Raw genomic sequence first — 18,656 nt, 5'->3', positions numbered from 1 at the left:
AAGGTGCTTCGATGACATCAAAGAAGTGATGCACTGCTGACTGTATGCATGAATTACTGAACGGTTGCATCTTCATGGAACCTCTGTTCTTGATTCAACTGATGAAAATGATTGCTTTCCCCAGCTCTGCAAACACATGCCTGTAAGTATCCTCCTAATCATTCTGATAGTGGAGGGAGGATTCTACATTTACACCAAGAGGAAGCGCAACAAGGATCTGGGGAATAAATCCGATTTATTCTGGATCTGAAGGTTGAATACTTCCACAATGACCACAATGTTTTCCTTCTTGGTCTGCAGCTAATGATCAGCCCAGTACTGAAATGGTAAGATATCAAAAAACAGGATCATGCCGAGTCAAGCTCACATGTCCTATTTCACTAATGTTGGTGCTCTTCTCCTCAGACTCATGTGTACGAGGTCGTTCAGGATGATCGTAATGAGGAACAACAACAGCAACTACATTTAAAAAGAGAAGCAGCCACTGCAACAACCAGTTTTTATGATTTATTACAAGCTGTGAACTAGAGTGAAACCACATGCTATTCTTTGTCTTTATCACAAACTTCAAAATCATCAACAGATGTGGTTTACAAAACCTGTTTGAAAACAGAATTTTTTCTATTCCAAGAAACAGAAATTCACAGTAAATCAGCTCCTCCTTTGCCAGACATGCATGCAAGATGTTTTAAAGTAAATTTAAAAAATGTATGATTACATTGTAAGCAATTTTGAAAAACACATTTTATTTCAATAATATGGTTTTTAAATTATTCATTTTTAAATTTTATTTTACACACTCAGTCAAACTACACAAAAAAAGATGAGATAACTGCTGAGGAAAATCTTCTTTAGCTTGAAAATGGCTAATATTGGACTGCAGTAAAAGACAGAAATTATTTTTGGTGACAGGCTAAGATTTGAAAATCATAATCAATTGAGAAAACAAGGCATGATACCGCTAACAAGTAACCAAGATTACATCTGGCATTGGGTACAGACTGCTGACAAGCTGGCCTGGAGTATCTGTGAAAAAAGAAAAAGGTTCAAGTCAAGTGTTGAACAGAAAGGCATCAAAGAGGCTAAAAAGCGCAGTAAGAAGAGAGTTGGCACTCACTCCCCAAAGGCGCAACAATTTCATATGTAGACATACAATTACCTGAATAACAAGAAAACACAGAACCATTTAAACAACTCAACACTACATTATGATAGTGTGATAATTTCAATTCAATTCAATTTTATTTATATAGCGCCAAAACACAACAACAGTCACCTCAAGGTGCTTTATATTGCACAGTAGATCCTACAATAATACATACAGAGAAAAACCCAACAATCATATGACCCCCTATGAGCAAGCACTTTGGCGACAGTGGGAAGGAAAAACTCCCTTTTAACAGGAAGAAACCTCCAGCAGAACCAGGCTCAGGGAGGGGGGACATCTGCTGGGACCAATTGGGGTGAGAAAAGGAAGACAGGATAAGACATGCTCTGGAAGAGAGACAGAGATTAATAACAGATATGACTCAATGCAGAGAGGTCTGCTAACACATAGTGGTCGTGTCCAAATTCATGGGCTGTATCCTCCTGAGGACCCGGCCTTCGCGGTCTACGTGGGCCGGGTCCTCAGAAGGTCGGGTAGGCCGGAAGTAAACGGCTGGGGAAATTGGACGGTCTAGCCTTCTGATTTACGTCACCGCTGTCTCGGTGGAGTTTAATGAACTCAGCCGTCTGCTCCTTGCTATCTAAAATATAAAAGGACACTGGAGTAAATTCTCGACCGTCTCACACTTCTGTTTAATCAGTTTTCTGTTTGACGTTTATTCAGCTGTGTGAAAACTAGGACTTTAATCTCAGCCAAACCGATTTACTCAGGAACAAATCAAACAGTGAAAAAAGCCCAACAATAACATTTTTAGGTTGTCTAAGTGACTTATATATCACGTTTAACCTGAGTAGACTGCGGTGATCTGAAAGTGATGTGCCGGGAGTTGTGCCGTTCTCGGCGGCTCCAGTGACCCTCGAGCTCTCGGCTAGCTATCGAGCTGGTGGGTAGCAGACGTCTCCAAAAACGTCGAAGCACTTTTGCAAATATGTGACATCTTGATAAACCGAGCAGATATTTGATGTTTACACAGCTACTTTCTCGCCTGAAAATATGTTAAAACTTTATTTTGTGACCCAGAAAGATTAGTATGAGTAATTTTAAAACTTAGTAGGGGAGCATTGGTAAAACTTAGGAGCATTGTTGGAAACTGGAGTTTGGCTGGGCCGCGCTATGAATTCTGGGATAAGGTGGGCCACGAAGGACACACCCGACCCATCCTTCAAATTCGGGGAAAAGGAGGACGCATTTGTCGGCTGCATTCGGAGGAGTCTACGAATTTGGACAGCCTTCGTCGCGTCGCTGTGATGTAATCGGTTTACAAATGCGGCCTCAGCAGGATGCAGCCTCTGAATTTGGACACGACCAGTGAGTGAGAAAGGTGACTGGAAAGGAAAAACTCAATGCATCATGGGAATCCCCCGGCAGCCTACGTCTATTGCAGCATAACTAAGGGAGGATTCAGGGTCACCTGGTCCAGCCCTAACTATATGCTTTAGCGAAAAGGAAAGTTTTAAGCCTGATCTTAAAAGTAGAGCTAGTGTCTGTCTCCCGAATCCAAACTGGAAGCTGGTTCCACAGAAGAGGGGCCTGAAAACTGAAGGCTCTGCCTCCCATTCTACTTTTAAATACTCTAGGAACAACAAGTAGGCCTGCAGAGCGAGAGCGAAGTGCTCTAATAGGGTGATATGGTACTACAAGGTCATTAAGATAAGATGGGGCCTGATTATTTAAGCCCTTGTATGTGAGGAGCAGGATTTTGAATTCAATTCTGGATTTAACAGGACGCCAATGAAGGGAAGCCAAAACAGGAGAAATCTGCTCTCTTTCTAGTCCCTGTCAGGACTCTTGCTGCAGCATTTTGGATAAACTGAAGGCTTTTCAGTGAGTTTTTTGGACATCCTGATAATAATGAATCACAGTAGTCCAGCCTGGAAGTAATAAATGCATGAACTAGTTTTTTAGCGTCACTCTGAGACAGGATATTTCTAACTTTAGAGATGTTGCGCAAATGGAAGAAAGCAGTCGTACATATTTGTTTAATATGTCCGTTGAAGGACATGTCTTGGTCAAAAGACATGAGACTTATAACTCTTTCATAAGAATGAAAGTGTTGAAAGTCAGATCAATCCAAAAAGGTGCCTCTAGTGTAACTGTGTGATTCTCCGGGTTTTGCATAAAATGGAACAGCTAGTGAAGAGACAAAGATCAGTCACACACAGGCCTTTTTATTTTTGCTTCCACTTATTTTCATTTCCTTGACGTTACACAGAAGTCTCGACTTGAAACTATAACCAGTCTTTTGGTTGTTCTGCGATCCATAACTGCCAGTTTTGTTGCATAAGCCACGAAACTGGCCCAATAAATACAATTAATCATTGCACTTGTAGTTAAAGTTGGGAGAGGAAAATAATAACAGAGAGTTCTTACGGAGAAGTTAAAAAAAAGCAAAAAAAAAAGCAAACAACCGACAAATAATCAGTTGCTTGTTTTTTGTTTTTGTACAGAAAGAAAATTTGCAATGATAAGAAAACGTAAGAATATAAACTACACACACATGAAACCTGGAAAAACAGCATATTTCTATTTAAATGAACATTCATACACAGAGAAATGTCTGACGTACACATTTTCTAATGTTGTTAAGTTGCTTATTAACACTGTTTTTAGTTGGCCTCATGACAAATATTTGACTCCTCCTCATGTTTAGCATTGCAGGTTATTTCATCCCTAAGAACACAGTCATCATTCCTAATCTTTTTGGAGCACATCATGATCCTGAAGTTTGGCCTGACCCATACAGCTTCAAACCAGGTACTGTCCCAAACGCTGTGTGATTTGTGTTCATTTCACTTGGCTCAGAAGAGTTCAAATAAAGTATTGACACTCTCTCTTTCAGAGCGCTTTCTGAATGAAGGAGGAGGAAGCGGAGGCGGCTCCACCCGTGACCTGATCCCTTTTGGAGGGGGGGCTCGGCTCTGCCTGGGAGAGTCTGTGGCCAAAATGGAGCTTTTTCTGTTCAGTGCCTACTTGCTGAGAGATTTTCAGTTCCTCCTGCCTGAGAGCGAGACCTCACTGCCTGATCTGAGAGGAGTTGCCAGTGTTGTGCTTAAAATCAAGTCCTATGAAGTTGTAGCACGTCCAAGACCTGTGACTAATCCCTGAGCTGCAGTGGGTGTATTGCTGACTTGTTGTTTGCGTTGGCCATGTATGTGCAAATTTATGTTTCACATATTTATATTTTCTCTTCTTATTCTTATTTATTCTTACACTTTATTATCAAAGTTACTTGTTCCACCATCACTGAATAAAATGTCCAAACCAAAGTTTTTATTTCTTCATTGGCAATGCACAGAATAACTGTACTGTTGGTGCTCATTAATGTTCACCTGTAGTGGAGGGAAATTACAACAATGATCATATAAGTAATTATATTTTTGCAAAATGAAAAACTAAAGTAAGAGGAGTAAAAAATCGTAAAAATGAATGCTGTTAATGTATCTACGGAGTCGGACACCACAATGTGAAAGAGCCTTCTTTTTTGCAGGTTTCACTGAATCTGACAGCACCACCTGGTGGACAAACCTTAAAAATGCAGTCTCCACAGCACTGGATACAGCAGTATCTGCTGTTTGGGTTGTCACACAATTAATAGCATCCTGGTGATGAAAAGGAATGTAGACGTTGTTATTATTAAAAGTAATTTAATTGACAGGTAAATCACAACAGTCACAACACTTAAAGTGATTGTGACAATTTTGAATAAACATGACGGAGTCGATCACTACATAAATATAAATTTCTCTTATGAGTCATTCTCCTCAGTTAAACATGATCTTCATGTGTCATTTCCTGGAAAAGTGTTTTGCAAAACTTCTGCTATAAGAGCATTTTGCAATAACAGAGAAAATCTGGAAACGGCAAGATGGACTCGCTTTCACTGTTGGTAATCTGTCTTTTTTATCTCACACAGGCAGCAAGTGGACATCATCCAACTGGTAATTAAACAAACATATAACACCTATAAATATATATACACATGATGTAATATATTCACACGCGGTACCTTGTAGAACCCTCTTGGACATGGCTTGATTTCATCCTTTCTGATTGTTTTCTAACCCACGAGGCACCGTTATGAGACAAAACTTGTTTGGTGTCACAGAAAAATAATTAGTCAGTGGTTACTGATTTTTTTTTACCTTATATTGTATCATAGCAAAATAACCATAATAAAAATAACTCACAAAATAATTGTGATCTCAGATATTCACTCAGTCCTTTGTGAACTGCTCACACGTACACAGGTGTTACAGTTTTCATTTTATGGCATATATAGATTTTAAGAAACGTTTTTCATTTAAAAAAAATGCATTTTTCTGTAATTTTCTTCAGGGAACCCTTTGCTAATGGTCGCTGTAGAAGGAGATAATGTTACTTTGCCATGTGGTATCCCTTCTGTCAAAACCTGTTCTTCTATCAGCTGGGACATGAGTGCAGAATTTAATTTAACTGATGAGATTATAAAGAAAGAAAAACCGACAGCTCCAAGCAGCCACAGGTATCGCCTGCTCAAAGACTGCTCTCTGCAGATTACTCAGCTGGTGCTCAATGACGCACGGCTTTACACGTGTAAGAGTGGAACGCTCAAGTCAAGTGTTTCACTTCGAATTCTTTGCAGTAAGTGTTTTTGCTTCACACCTTCTTTTTGTTTTTTTTGTTTTACATACAGAAATAGTAAACAAAAATATCACAATGCTCACTTTTTTTTATCCACCAGTTACTGAAAGGTCACGTCCTGCAAATGACAAAAAGATGGAGCTTCATTGTTACCTCAGTACAGATAAAGGAGCTGACCCCTGTTTCAACCACAAAGAGCTTCATATCAACTGGAGCTCTGAGGATGATACACCAATAAATGGAAGCAGATTTGTAATTGAACATCCACGTAATTGCTTCTCTAAACTGATCATTGATAAAAAATTGACAGACCACCACAGAAAATGGAGATGTCATCTAACTCAGAATGACCTTGTTAAAGCCACCATCAGTTATACGACAACAGTAGAAGGTGCTACACAGCCCGTACACAAAATGAAAGATGTTGCTCAGTACGTACAAAGTGTGACCAGTTCTCCCTTTTCCCCAGATGGACTAGAGGAAGTGTTTGCCACAGTGGGTGAGTCAGTACTATTGACTTGTGGCAACACTTCCTCTCCTGATATGAAGTGGACTTTGCGTGAAAAGCAACTGAGAGATGCTAGCTCACCTGATAATGGCCAAATAAAAGCATCACATGTGAATCAAGATTCCTCTCTGGTCATTAGCAGACTGAGCTCACTGCATGCTGGAGACTACCAGTGTTCACACTCCACTGATAAAAAAGATGTGCTCAATAAATTCAGGCTGCATACCCTTGATGGTAAGTATTAAAACTTTGTAGATGCAAGTGTGTATATATACACATACAAATATGAGAGAGAAAGACAGAGAGATGGAGAGATGGAGAGATAGCTATCGATATCTGATGTTTCATCTCTCATGTTCTACATTTTTACAGTAACTGCAATGCCTGCAGGGCTCAGAGGAGGGAATCTCACCTTGACCTGTGCACTTACCTGTGCCACAGAATGTGAAAAAGACTTTGAATTAACTTGGTCAGGAAGTGCCCACATAGGTTGCCGGAGTGAATTAATGAATATCAATAATACTCTGATAAAGAAGTTATTCCTCCCAGAGTCATCAGTGCGATCATACGAAGATATAACATGCTCTGTGCACAGAGAGGGCGCTCTGGTGGCATCAAAAAAGTGGCGTGCCGTTGACCGTAAGCATGAATTACTTTACTGTTGCCTTGTCTGCTGAATGCACCTTCTATTCATGACTAAACTGATCGGAAAATTATTCCTTTCCCCAGCTCTGCAAACACCTGCCTGGGTAGGCCTGCCTCTAGTCATCCTGATAGTGGCGGGTGGGCTCTACATTTACACCAAGAGGAAGCGCAACAAGGATGCAGGTACTGAATGTGCTTCAGAAATTACAACCAAACAACAGCTACAACATGAATTACTCTAAGGCTTTGATGGAGATTGAATATTTCCACAATGACCACAATGTTTTCCTTCTTGGTCTGCAGCTAATGATCAGCCCAGTACTGAAATGGTAAGATATCAAAAAACAGGATCATGCCGAGTCAAGCTCACATGTCCTATTTCACTAATGTTGGTGCTCTTCTCCTCAGACTCATGTGTACGAGGTCGTTCAGGATGATTGTAATGAGGAACAACAACAGCAACTACATTTAAAAAGAGAAGCAGCCACTGCAACAACCAGTTTTTATGATTTATTACAAGCTGTGAACTAGAGTGAAACCACATGCTATTCTTTGTCTTTATCACAAACTTCAAAATCATCAACAGATGTGGTTTACAAAACCTGTTTGAAAACAGAATTTTTTCCATTCCAAGAAACAGAAATGCACAGTAAATCAGCTCCTCCTTTGCCTTGCTACAGACATGCATGCAAGATTTTAAAGAAATAAAGTTACAAAAACATGATTGGTTACATTATAAGCATGCAAACTTATCTACTTTTGAAAATCCAACCCACACTGCAAGGATGAGATAACTGCAAAGGAGAATCTTCTTCCTTACTTGAAAATATTTATTATTGGACTGCAACAAAGGAGAGAAAAATGTTTTGGTTTCTTTGGTTTTCGTTGTTGTTGGGTTGTTTTTTGTTGACATGATAAGATTTGAACAATTTCATAAAGGAGGCAAAACCTCATACAACTTACAGGTAACTAAGCTTTCGTCTGGCATTTGATACAGACTGTTGATTCGCTGGCCTGGAGTATCTGTGAGAAAAGAAAAAGGTTCAAGTCAAGTGTTGAACAGAAAGGCATCACAGTGGCTAAAAAGCGCAGTAAGAAGAGAGTTGGCACTCACTCGTCAAAGGTGCAACAATCTCATATGTAGACATACAATTACCTGAATAACAAGAAAACAGAAATATTTAAACAACTCAATACTACATAAAGTTAGTGTGACTGTATGACAGTGTGATAAGAATGAAAGAGTTTAAAGTCAGATCAAACCGTTAAAGCGCCTCTGGTGTAACTGTGTGATTCTCTGGGTTTTGCATCTGCGGTACACAACGAGTCCAATCACAGCAGCAATTATGATCATCCCCAAAATGACACAGACCACAACTGCAATTAAAGCATCATTGCTCTCCTCCTTCCTTTGCAACAGAGATATATCATTGGCTTTTGGTGCTAAAGAGAACAAGGAGAAAGTTAAAGCAACAATATAGTGAACATATAATCATAAATATGATTTAATGAATGTGCAAGACAGCAAAGGCAAACAGACCTGGCAGACTCGGAGTTTTTGTTGGAATAACCGGAACCGTTGTGGTCACAAAAGCTTCGTGTGAAAAAACAGGAATCTTACATATTACTTGTGTGTATGTTTGATCATTGCTTTTGACATGTCAAAGAAAAAAATCACTGACCTTGTACTTGTAGATTGGTGTCAAAGCAGCGCTGAGTTTTACCAAGCGTGTAACTGCATGTATACCAGCCACTGTCGCTGGTGTTCACAGACTGGAAAGTCAGAGATGTACCATCAGTTTTGGCTTTGCTGGAGTCGAGTGATTCACGCATGTCTCCTTTCTGGATTGCCCAGGAGATGTTTTGAGGTTCTTGTTGTCCAGTTGTCATGTTTACTGGGCAGTTTAACTTGGCAGGCATGCTGGGTGCGGCCTTCACAGGTTCAAGGACTTTGCAGTCTGCAAGATCATAACAAATCATGTGACTCACCAGTGAGATATTTGCTTGCAAAGTAAAGAGAAAGTAGTAAAAAGTTTTACCTTTTATTCTCAAAGATATGTTTTTGGCCGCAACACGGTCCCATCCTTTCCACGCTTCACAAGTGTACAGTCCTGCGTCGGATTTTTGAAGTTTTGTCAGAGTTAAGCATTTTTGTCCATTTCCATCAGCTACCCATTTTACACGTTTATACACATCGTTGCTCGGTGTGGGCCATTTAAACATATCCTTCACTTGATTAGGATCTGTAGCAAACTTTGTCACGCTGTATCTGTAGAAGCTGTTTGGATCCGTGTCATTTTGACTGAAACAAGTGAGAGCTACATCTTCTTCTTGAACAGCTAAGATGGGCTCAGTATCTGTTAAGCCAAAAGTTAAATAATGAGTCTAAATGTACTAATACATGCATCGCATTCAAGGAAGCAAGTACCTCATTTTTGCTGGTTAGAAAGTTTACACCAAAATATGCAATATCAGATTAGCAGTATGCATATTTTTAGATTCATGGCATATAATTAAATTGCATTTGTTGTTAAATAATTTTTGGAGCCAAGATGATATACACTGAATAAACCTTTAGTTATTTAATTACAAATGTAGTAAGCATAGTTAAAAAGCGTTTATTTTTATGCAATCAGATCCAGACATTATCTGCAGAACTGCTTACCTCCAAATCCTGATGCGACATTCAACAGAATTAAAGAAAGGTAACCCTGAAGATATAAATGTAACATGTTCTGTGTAATGCAGCTAGTGAAGAGACAAAGATCAGTCACCTCCAGACCTTTTTATTTTCACTTCCTTGAAGTTACATAGAAGTCTCAACTGGAAACTACCATGAGTCTTTTGGATGTTCTTTACCTGATTATGTGATCAACAATACCACAGTGTGGCAAGAACTAGGCATTACATTTGGCCAGTTTTGTGGCCAAGTTGCTTTCTGGGCTCATGTTTAAAGTAAGGAAAAGAAAGTGATAAAGCTGCACTAAAGTTCTCTCCAAACACTCTGATCTGACTTATGTGACTGCTTAAACCATTTTACTTCCACCCGTTCCAGTGGAGCTGTTCACTGGTACAGACATTTCACCTTTGAGGTACTTCCAGGTGTAAATGTGCATAACTCTTTCATGTAAATGAATAAAAAGGAACCCACACCCAGAAAAAAAAAAACTGTGAATAACAAAATATGATGTAATCCAAAAATGCCTCATGAGCAAAAGTTTCCAGACTACAGCACTAAAGAAAGATCTTATTGCCACATACGTCTTCTTCCTAAAACATACAATTTTAAATAAGCTGATAGATCACACGTGTGTCCTGCATGCACACAGTTCTCCTAAATTATTATCTGTGTCATCAGGGTTGGCCTCGTTTTCTGCAGCCTTAAATGTAACAGAGGAACCTCTTCTGTCTAACTGAAACTTTGTCACTTCACTTCCTCTTCTCGTTCAGTTTATAGAAGCATCATCGTAACCTTCCGCCTGTGTTTGTGTTGGTTTCACAGTTTCTCAGCTCTCTTGACAGAAATGGACTGTGCTCAAGGTTAGTTTGTCTTTCTGTTAGCTTTGGTTGTTAAAGCCACTTTAACCAGCCTGAACAATACAAGACTGAATTTACTTATTTAATCATTCATTTATGTTATTAATTCATCCATTAAACTATCAGTTCTTATTGATTGTTTGTGAGAGTTCTCTCAGGCTGTTGTTGTTCCTAAAATATTGGTTTTTCACAGGTGGTAAAGCATTTGGCCTTCTAAAGTCTCAGCAGGAGGAAAAGCTAAACAGTATCAACGAGGTGAGCTAAACACAGAACTGTTCAAGACGTCGACTGACACCCTGCGATGCTAAATTGTGTATTTATGTCATTATTAGGCTTTTCTCACAGATCCTAAATATGAAGGAGAGGAAGACCTGGCCTCAAAGCTTGAAATGTTTAAAAGTGAGTCTCAAAGGTGGTACCAGTAACACTTCAGTTCATTGTTCAATTGGTGCAAAGTCATAAATTTTGGAATAATAATAATCATATTGTTTATGTTACAGAGAAATACATGGAGTTTGATCTCAACGACAAAGGGGAAATAGGTAGGACGCCACTAGCCGTGTAGCCCTGAAGTAATTTTTTTTAGCAACATTAAGCAAGTGCTACTTTCAGTAGTGCCTCAGACAAAAAACAACAACAAAATAAACCTCTCAGATTAAGCAAGCAGTAATGTTTTTTACTTCATTTTTCTTTTTGTGCACTTATAATTTTATAGACATAATGGGTTTGAAGAGGATGTTGGAGAAACTTGGATTGGCCAAGACTCACCTGGAACTGAAAAAAATGATGGCAGAGGTGGTTGGAAGTAGCTCAAAAGACACTATCAGCTACAATGACTTCCTCAATATGATGCTGGGAAAGAGAAATGCAATTTTAAAACTGTGAGTATGAAATAAGTCGCTATTCAGAGCATAGCTGTAGACTGCAAGTGGAGTCCAAGGTCAAATAAGGTTATAGCGAGAAGAACTTCCCAAACAACTGAAAAACTGAACTAATACTGGACATCAGAAACCTATACTTGTGAAATTACTGTTTATGTTGAAACTGAGCCTATATATCAAAGTAGTCCTTCAGATATTTTCTGCAGTTTGGTTAACTTGGGGAATGAGTTTCATTTACATGAACACTTTCTTCTCATTTACTTTCATTTTACTTGCTACGTGCATATGCTCTGTAGGTTTGTCTTTTTGTTGTTGGCAGTGGGGTAAAAAGATCCTATCCATCTCAATGTGATAATAACAATTTTACATAAATAAATACTATTCACAATAACAGCTTGCACAGCAACCCATAAGATACATCTACAGATGAGAAGAGTTTTTCTTAGAAGGAATAATAAAAGAAATCTTGTATTTCAATTCCAGCACAGAAGCATTTTCATAAATAAACTGAAACTAAAAAGATCTAGGCCTACCACTTACCGACAATAGAGAAACAAATGCGTAACGTCTGAGGTTTGCAAGAATGCTTTTTAAAGCATGTAAAATGTCTTGTTTTTATTCAAGGATCTTGATGTTTGAAGGCATGGCAAAGGAAGAAGAGCAGAAAGAAGTTGGACCACCTCGTCGTAAAACCTTTTCAGACCTGCCCTGACCTTCCATCCGAGCTGAATTCTGTCAATAAACCTCCCCCCCTTCCCCCCGCCTAGATTTTAAAATCAATCAAAGGTAAAGTTGTGAAAAAAATGAAACATGAAGTAAAATGTGCAATTTTCATGAGGAGATGAAAACTACCCTGCATGTACTAGAACTGTACTGTTCTAGGTGTTTGTTCAAGTACTCTGATAATGTGAAATGTACATGGCAGTGGCAAAATATGTGATCAGTGTGGTTCATGTTAGAAGGTCAGCATTTTTACAAGTTCATTAAAAATTACGTGGTTAAACAGTCACGGATCTCGTGTTGTGTTTGTTAAAGTGAAAAGATTGAACTGCATTGCATTTTGCTTTTCTGTTTTTAACCCTTATAGCTAAAAGAGCCTAAAAGTAAAAATATTAAACACATGAGATATAACTACAAACAGCTGCTTTTGCTCGCTTTTATTTTATATTCTTTCATATTAATTTTAAAAAAACAAAAACAAAGGTATGTTTCCATTGCATCTCCTCCATGCATCAAGGTATTTTACAGACAGAGGAGATAGAGGCACACCTCTTAACTATCACATTCAATTTGGGATGCATGACTGACATTATCATAACATTAGCCTACTTGAACTAAGGTGAACCATTTCTCATTTGGATCTGACGTATTACTTCCATTATTATTGGATTTGATTGTATTTATTTACTCTAGTAGTTTAAAAAATTGGGTGTTTCACAATATACAACAGTGTGGCCACTTTTCTTCTAATATAGCAACGTCAGATGTTGATCTTAGAGAACATGGCAAACAAACAAACAACAAAAAGATAATTGTACCGGTAGTAGGCTTATCCCTCCTTCGCTTTCGCCTAATATATGCCGGATGTAGTGATGGCGTGTGTCAAAAAAAATCAACACACTGCTTCAGAAGCACTGTGTCGAAGCTTGATTCGTTTGGCCAGAGTCACGTGATCAGTGACGTCCGAAGCTTCATTTAGAACCTAACTGCTTCAGTATCTGATTCAATGGTTCATAAGCAGGTCATTCGCGGGATTTGTGGAGTGTTTTGATGGTGACAGATAGCGAACCACTGATCATTCTACTGAGAGATTTGGAGCCAGCGAGGAATAGAGGAGGTTCTGTTGTGTGGGAGTATTTTGAGTTGATTTTGGTCAATCGGGTGGGTTTTTCCAGCTTTGTGTTCTGGCTGTTTGCTTTTGTTTTGTGCGTGTTTATTTTATCTGGAAACGGGAAAACCTTAAAATGTCAAAAATCTGCTTTTCATAATATAAATATCATTAAATAACTTTAGAAAAACTTCCATTTGACTCGTAACATTTAATGTTATAAAAAGATATATTTTATTTTAAAAATAATCTTAAAGTGTTAGTCTACAAAATGTGCAGCAATTTAATTTATTTATTCTCTTTAGCTGATAGTTTGTGAGGCCCAGTTAGACTGTATAACTGCATCTCTACCAGTTTTTCTGCACTCCAGCATCTTCTGTGCCATGTGAAGGGATTTTCCTTAAGGCAGGAGAAATTATCTCCACGAAAAGGAACAGGTTCGGCCATCGCACAGTGGAACAAATTCTCTTCTTAAATAAAAATGAAAAAGTGTTACCTTAAATGCATCATGTTTTTAATTTGCAACCTCATAAGCATTTTCCCTTTCCATCTCACAATCAATTCTACCCCCAGGTCAAAAATATGTATAGGAAAATTTCCCTAATATAATATTGTTTATAAATATACCCGTCTAGCGATTAATTGCATAAGTACATGGAGGCAGGACCTCACAACAGAAGCATACTCCATAATGTGCATTATTATATGTATGTTATATGTAACGTGGTATTTTTCAATTATTGTATTTACCAACATCAAGAAGTCACAAGCAAAGAAAGACCACACCATGGTGCATGTTTAAACAAGGAAAGTTTACTGGTCAAAATTATTTATTAAACAAATAAACCACAATTTTTTAACACAAAAAAATACACGTTCAAAGCAACACAACAGCAGCCCAATATCAGACAGAATTCCACTCTGTAGAGTGGACAATCATTATGAAGCAGTTGGTTTTATTTTGTGGATTCGAGCTGCTCTTCATATTTTTGGCCACAAGATGTCACCAAAAAGGACTGTGTTGAAAAGCTTCGAGTAATGAACCGTTTTCAGAAAGCTTCATTTGGCCATCACTAGCCGGATGTGTAGTCGACTACCTTATTTTGAAAAGAACGCATGACCGGAAATTATATTTTGTCACCCTGGGAGGGAGGACAGCTTAGCAAAGCTTCCAAATTGATGCGTTATTTAATATAAAAGAAGGGTGAGTGAAAGCGAATGTTTGTATACAGTTATGCAAACACACAGGCGGTATTTATGTTAATAGATAGTGCCGTTACAGTAATACATTTGTACTGAACGTGTTAGCATGAACGCTAGCCAGCATGCTAAATCAAGAGCTGACGTATTTCCCAGGTTTGAGAGGCAGGTCTAAGCTCAATTAAAGATTATGTTTGACATTTTTAGTAAAACCCCAGGTGTCAGCTGCAGTCCTTATCTGTGCTGAAAATAATGTTGTGCTATGTTCACTTATAAAGCTCGGCTCACTAATCCTGTTAATGTTTTACTGCCTTTGTTTTTAACCTTTCTGGGTGTAAATTGGTTCACTGCGGCTATGTTGGTTTGTCAGGAGGATGAGCAGCTCAGAGGAGGTGTCCTGGATATCGTGGTTCTGTGGACTCAGAGGGAACGAATTCTTCTGCGAGGTCAGTCTCATTTTCATTTTCACTCTCTATTTTTCAAAGCTTTAGTTGCACCGTCATAAGCTTTTCACAGACTTCATCATTCGCATCGCCTGCTGGCGGAGTATACAGAAGCGTAAATTATGTCCTCACACCATCAGGCTGCTCTACACTGTGGCAGCACAAGCACTCTGCATAAATACACAGTTCCTTAGTGGTTCACATGATTAAATTAAATCGAACCTTGACTTCTTGATTTTTGGTCCATATTCATCACAGCACCAAGATATATCAAATGTATTTGCACATCAGACCATACGTACAGACTTTCTTTGAATAAATCAAACCTGATGTGGTGTGCTGATTTCTTATGATCACTTTCTCTGTTTGCACACTTATGTTAATGGTTACAACATCACCTAAAGAATAATTTATTGATTAAGATCATGGAGACACTTGAACTTTATGATTGAAAGATTTCTATAAATCATGCAGATGTAATCTGTGAACCATTTCGAAGTTCAGCAGGATTCTGAGACCCTGCACCATGCATGCTTAGACTGAAAGATAAATGCCTAGTATAGTGGTGACACATCAAAACAGCCAGTACTTAAGGATATGCTGCATGTTGCAAAATCATTTGGAAATCGTAGTGAAGCTACTCTCGATCAAAAATTACTTTGCTAAATTTATAATCTCAGCTAACAACATAAAAAATAAAAATAAAAAACAGTTTAAGAGCGTACTGGGACCTTTTGCCAAACCAGTAAAGTGTGACGTGTATGGTGGACTAAAGCCATCAGCTATAAAGAAGACAAAAATGACCACCACACTCATGATTTTGTTTGATATATTATGTGGAATAACACATGCGAGTACTGAAATGTACAGAATGTGCTTAAATCAAACTAACCAGGCTATGTAAAGATGTTATTTTACCTTCTGACCAGGTGTATGTGCTTAATGAATTTATTAGACCACCTTCCATAAAAACAAGAAAATTCAAATGCATCAAAAATGTGTTTGAAGTTTTAAATCTGAACTGTTATCTATTAGGCAAACAACACACTGAATTCAAATGAATTTGTAGATGCTAGAAGTAGCTGCAGCTTTACATTAGAAGGACTCCTGGAAGTTCCTTTGGTTAGAAATCAGTTAATCATCTCAGTTACTTTTTTCCATCCAGTAGTTTCTGTTCTGTTGTAGTTTCAGAACTGAAACCACCAAATAAAACACATTTCCCTCTTTTTTTTTTTTTTTTGGGGTTAAATCATTTTTTTTGTGTTTGAGTGTCTGAATTTCTCTCTTGGTCAAATATCCCTGTGCTGTTATTTATATTGCAGTGTTTCAATAACTTGCAGGGAAATCTTTAAATGATGGAGTAGGTTGTCACCTACTGGATATCAACCTGGGGTCAAGGTCACACTATGGCCAGTAACCTGTAACCAGGATAATCTGCTGCGTCATTTACTTTCTGGTCTGCATTATTTATTTTATTATTTGGTATCTTTGGGGCTGGAAGATGCCACCTTGGACATTTTACACACACATAGTTTTCAGTTCAGTTACATATAGTTAAGACCTGACTGTTGCAACTGCTCTCCTCGCCTGTTTGTGAAGAGCACGGAGGGTTTTCTTTCTAAGAGTACAAAAAGGACATCAAGTAAAAATGCTTAAATGAAAAATGCCAAGAAATAGCTGGCTGCATCGCAGTAATCTTGTTAAACTCTTGTATAATGGTTCTATATCAGTGTGCTGTGCAGTGCACTGCTGCAACGGTAACTTGTGCTATTAATAGCCTTTGGTTTCCTTCTGCTGCTGTGTTTTAGGTTGATGAAGACTACATACAGGACAAGTTTAACCTGACGGGGTTGAATGAGCAGGTGCCTCATTACCGCCAGGCTCTGGATATGATTCTTGACCTGGAGCCAGGTGAGATTTTAAAGTGGTGCAAACTAATTCTCTCATAAAATGAGATAGTAAAATAGTTAAACAGGTTAAATTATTTCTATTTAAACAGATGAGGAGCTTGAAGATAATCCAAACCAGAGCGACCTGATAGAGCAGGCAGCAGAGATGCTGTACGGACTTATACATGCACGTTACATCCTCACAAACAGAGGCATTGCACAAATGGTGGGCTCTTATTTTATAGTTTTTGCAACAACCTCTTACAGGCGTCAAGACATGATCATCACGAGTGATTTCTAAGTTTGTTCTTTTTTGTAGTTGGAAAAGTATCAGCAGGGGGATTTTGGCTATTGCCCCAGAGTGTATTGTGAGAATCAGCCAATGCTTCCGATTGGTAGGTCTGATTTTTCTTGATCTTCTCATTGGGGGGGATCACTTGAACTAAACACCCTGTGATATTTGTGACTATCCCTTCTTTTCTCTCTCTCCTGCGTAACGTAGGTTTATCGGATATACCGGGAGAAGCGATGGTGAAGCTTTATTGCCCAAAGTGCATGGATGTGTACACCCCTAAATCCTCTAGGCACCACCACACGGATGGAGCCTACTTTGGCACGGGGTTCCCTCACATGCTGTTCATGGTGCACCCAGAGTACCGCCCAAAGCGACCCGCCAATCAGTTTGTGCCAAGGTTTGTCCCCAAGTTCTTTTGCATCAATGTTACACTCAGCTTTCAAACGACACCAAACCACTGACCTCTGAAAAGCGAGGAATTTATTTATTTATTTTTGTTTTTTAGGCTGTATGGTTTCAAAATCCACCCGATGGCTTATCAACTCCAGCTTCAGGCAGCATCAAGTTTCAAGAGCCCAGTAAAGGTGATTCGCTAGAAGCCATCTTTGACAAAGACAGTGGACTCAGAGACTTTGTTGTTTACAACTTGCGTGAAGCAATTGATTGTGTATAACCAATAAATACCTGTACAGTTCTCCAAACTCACCTCTGTGTTGATAAGCACTTTCAGATTCAGCCATTTCCTCTCTTTTAGGAGGCAGTGACAGTTGAGCAGTTTTTAATTATACTAATTAATTGAGCTTCAGACATGTGGTTGAACCTTAACTGATGTCAGTCCATCTTTTCAAAATAAAGGGGTTTCTCTTTTAGATTGAAAAGTGACTTTTACTCAGTGATAATGAAAACTGCAGTTTGCTTTGCGGCTTAGTTGAATGTAACAGAATGTCTCACCACCAGCCCCAAGAGGTTTGCCTTATCAGTGATTAAGCCTCGTGAAAATGTAACTATTAAATCCAGAACACATGTAGGAATGTGCTTAGATGTTGTTCTTGTAATATGTGCAAATAGATTCAGGTGCTCTTACCAACAACCAGTGAATACCAAATTAGAGAGATAAAGAAAAGACAAAAGGACCTATGCTTGTTTTAAATGTTACTCTTCAGTTTCATGAGATATAGTGGCTGTGTATTTGCTTGTTTAGACAGCTCTAACAATCATTTCCTGAGGGCTCTGTTTGTATATGTTTAAATAATGGGATAACGATCTAGACCAGGGGTGTCAGAACATAAGGCTCTGGGGCCAGAAGTGGCCGGCAAAGACTCCAATCCAGTCCACTGGGCAAAAAAAGTTCAGAAATTTTGAACTTTTAAATGTATTTTCATAATTTTGACAGCATTTCTTATTGATAAAGATCTCCCATTCATAATTCATCACAATAATTAATAATTACATAAAGGTTTGTTTTTTCCACTACCTACTATGATTGTTTTTTTAGGTGTCTGAAGTTATGAAAACTTTATATTGTATAATTACAGAATAGTCTGGGCAATGAACTTCCAGAACTACTGTAATTTTAAACATCCATCAGTTTCATTGATTCGGCTCACTTAAGATCAAAGCGGGCTGACTGTGTAAAATGAGT

At 38.5% G+C, this 18,656-nt stretch overlaps 5 protein-coding genes and 1 long non-coding RNA gene across 9 annotated transcripts; 5 read left to right on the top strand and 1 right to left on the bottom strand.

Annotated features, from left to right (window-relative positions):
* Nucleotides 1–211: 211 nt before the first annotated feature.
* On the top strand, nt 212–466 carry LOC120733179. Its single transcript, XR_005695750.1, has 2 exons — nt 212–326; nt 406–466. It is a non-coding gene; the product is annotated as an uncharacterized LOC120733179 (long non-coding RNA).
* Nucleotides 467–3,629: 3,163 nt separating this feature from the next.
* Nucleotides 3,630–4,434, top strand: LOC120732157 (steroid 17-alpha-hydroxylase/17,20 lyase-like). The gene is made up of 2 exons (XM_040029550.1): nt 3,630–3,922; nt 4,008–4,434. Exons 1-2 carry the CDS (start codon nt 3,811–3,813, stop codon nt 4,271–4,273), a joined length of 378 nt encoding a protein of 125 aa, XP_039885484.1. The 5' UTR covers nt 3,630–3,810; the 3' UTR covers nt 4,274–4,434.
* Nucleotides 4,435–4,753: 319 nt separating this feature from the next.
* LOC120732153 lies at nt 4,754–7,970 on the top strand. Of its 2 annotated transcripts, XM_040029546.1 has the most exons (8): nt 4,761–5,106; nt 5,504–5,788; nt 5,889–6,179; nt 6,258–6,530; nt 6,669–6,935; nt 7,026–7,124; nt 7,245–7,270; nt 7,350–7,970. In XM_040029546.1, exons 1-8 carry the CDS (start codon nt 5,034–5,036, stop codon nt 7,470–7,472), a joined length of 1,437 nt encoding a protein of 478 aa, XP_039885480.1. In that variant the 5' UTR covers nt 4,761–5,033; the 3' UTR covers nt 7,473–7,970. The 2 variants fall into 2 exon arrangements, with proteins under 2 accessions (XP_039885479.1, XP_039885480.1); XM_040029545.1 differs by having other exon boundaries at nt 4,754–5,106; nt 5,889–6,530.
* LOC120732154 (hemicentin-2-like) lies at nt 7,439–9,736 on the bottom strand. 2 transcript variants are annotated; one of them, XM_040029548.1, is made up of 8 exons: nt 9,607–9,736; nt 8,981–9,298; nt 8,624–8,899; nt 8,482–8,535; nt 8,205–8,384; nt 8,056–8,097; nt 7,905–7,964; nt 7,439–7,782 (listed from the first exon to the last, which is right to left on the bottom strand). In XM_040029548.1, exons 1-8 carry the CDS (start codon nt 9,671–9,673, stop codon nt 7,775–7,777), a joined length of 1,005 nt encoding a protein of 334 aa, XP_039885482.1. In that variant the 5' UTR covers nt 9,674–9,736; the 3' UTR covers nt 7,439–7,774. The 2 variants fall into 2 exon arrangements, with proteins under 2 accessions (XP_039885482.1, XP_039885481.1); XM_040029547.1 differs by having other exon boundaries at nt 7,439–7,964.
* On the top strand, nt 9,628–12,368 carry LOC120732156 (allograft inflammatory factor 1-like). The gene is made up of 7 exons (XM_040029549.1): nt 9,628–9,646; nt 10,444–10,481; nt 10,672–10,733; nt 10,811–10,877; nt 10,979–11,020; nt 11,194–11,359; nt 11,984–12,368. Exons 2-7 carry the CDS (start codon nt 10,466–10,468, stop codon nt 12,069–12,071), a joined length of 441 nt encoding a protein of 146 aa, XP_039885483.1. The 5' UTR covers nt 9,628–9,646; nt 10,444–10,465; the 3' UTR covers nt 12,072–12,368.
* Nucleotides 12,369–14,255: 1,887 nt separating this feature from the next.
* On the top strand, nt 14,256–18,128 carry LOC120732152 (casein kinase II subunit beta-like). Of its 2 annotated transcripts, none has more exons than XM_040029544.1 (7): nt 14,256–14,391; nt 14,758–14,833; nt 16,639–16,741; nt 16,830–16,945; nt 17,039–17,114; nt 17,222–17,411; nt 17,520–18,128. In XM_040029544.1, the coding sequence occupies exons 2-7, from the start codon at nt 14,762–14,764 to the stop codon at nt 17,608–17,610; spliced, it is 648 nt and encodes a 215-aa protein (XP_039885478.1). In that variant the 5' UTR covers nt 14,256–14,391; nt 14,758–14,761; the 3' UTR covers nt 17,611–18,128. The 2 variants fall into 2 exon arrangements, with proteins under 2 accessions (XP_039885478.1, XP_039885477.1); XM_040029543.1 differs by lacking the exon at nt 14,256–14,391 and adding an exon at nt 14,419–14,552.
* Nucleotides 18,129–18,656: the final 528 nt, after the last annotated feature.

This window comes from Simochromis diagramma, unplaced genomic scaffold (genome assembly GCF_900408965.1).
Source record: "Simochromis diagramma unplaced genomic scaffold, fSimDia1.1 OVJJ01000361.1, whole genome shotgun sequence".
In the NCBI taxonomy this organism is placed as follows: Eukaryota; Metazoa; Chordata; class Actinopteri; order Cichliformes; family Cichlidae; genus Simochromis; species Simochromis diagramma.
The sequence above is the reverse complement of the archived record's forward strand: the minus strand, read 5'-3'. Positions and strand labels throughout refer to the sequence as shown.

What these genes read in the sequence shown, in the direction of transcription:
- LOC120732157 (XM_040029550.1), top strand. Translation starts at nt 3,811, where the DNA reads ATGTTTAGCATTGCAGGTTATTTCATCCCTAAGAACACAGTCATCATT. An exon ending in CCCATACAGCTTCAAACCAG is followed by an intron (nt 3,923 to 4,007) that starts GTACTGTCCCAA and finishes TCTCTCTTTCAG; the next exon opens with AGCGCTTTCTGAATGAAGGA.
- LOC120732153 (XM_040029545.1), top strand. Translation starts at nt 5,034, where the DNA reads ATGGACTCGCTTTCACTGTTGGTAATCTGTCTTTTTTATCTCACACAG. An exon ending in CAGGCTGCATACCCTTGATG is followed by an intron (nt 6,531 to 6,668) that starts GTAAGTATTAAA and finishes ACATTTTTACAG; the next exon opens with TAACTGCAATGCCTGCAGGG. An exon ending in ATCAGCCCAGTACTGAAATG is followed by an intron (nt 7,271 to 7,349) that starts GTAAGATATCAA and finishes TCTTCTCCTCAG; the next exon opens with ACTCATGTGTACGAGGTCGT.
- LOC120732154 (XM_040029547.1), bottom strand. Translation starts at nt 9,673, where the DNA reads ATGTTACATTTATATCTTCAGGGTTACCTTTCTTTAATTCTGTTGAAT. An exon ending in CATATCTTTGAGAATAAAAG is followed by an intron (nt 8,900 to 8,980) that starts GTAAAACTTTTT and finishes ATGATCTTGCAG; the next exon opens with ACTGCAAAGTCCTTGAACCT. An exon ending in AAAAACTCCGAGTCTGCCAG is followed by an intron (nt 8,385 to 8,481) that starts GTCTGTTTGCCT and finishes TGTTCTCTTTAG; the next exon opens with CACCAAAAGCCAATGATATA.
- LOC120732156 (XM_040029549.1), top strand. An exon ending in AGCTAAACAGTATCAACGAG is followed by an intron (nt 10,734 to 10,810) that starts GTGAGCTAAACA and finishes TGTCATTATTAG; the next exon opens with GCTTTTCTCACAGATCCTAA. An exon ending in AGAAATGCAATTTTAAAACT is followed by an intron (nt 11,360 to 11,983) that starts GTGAGTATGAAA and finishes TTTTTATTCAAG; the next exon opens with GATCTTGATGTTTGAAGGCA.
- LOC120732152 (XM_040029543.1), top strand. Translation starts at nt 14,497, where the DNA reads ATGAACGCTAGCCAGCATGCTAAATCAAGAGCTGACGTATTTCCCAGG. An exon ending in GGAACGAATTCTTCTGCGAG is followed by an intron (nt 14,834 to 16,638) that starts GTCAGTCTCATT and finishes GCTGTGTTTTAG; the next exon opens with GTTGATGAAGACTACATACA. An exon ending in ACAGAGGCATTGCACAAATG is followed by an intron (nt 16,946 to 17,038) that starts GTGGGCTCTTAT and finishes TCTTTTTTGTAG; the next exon opens with TTGGAAAAGTATCAGCAGGG.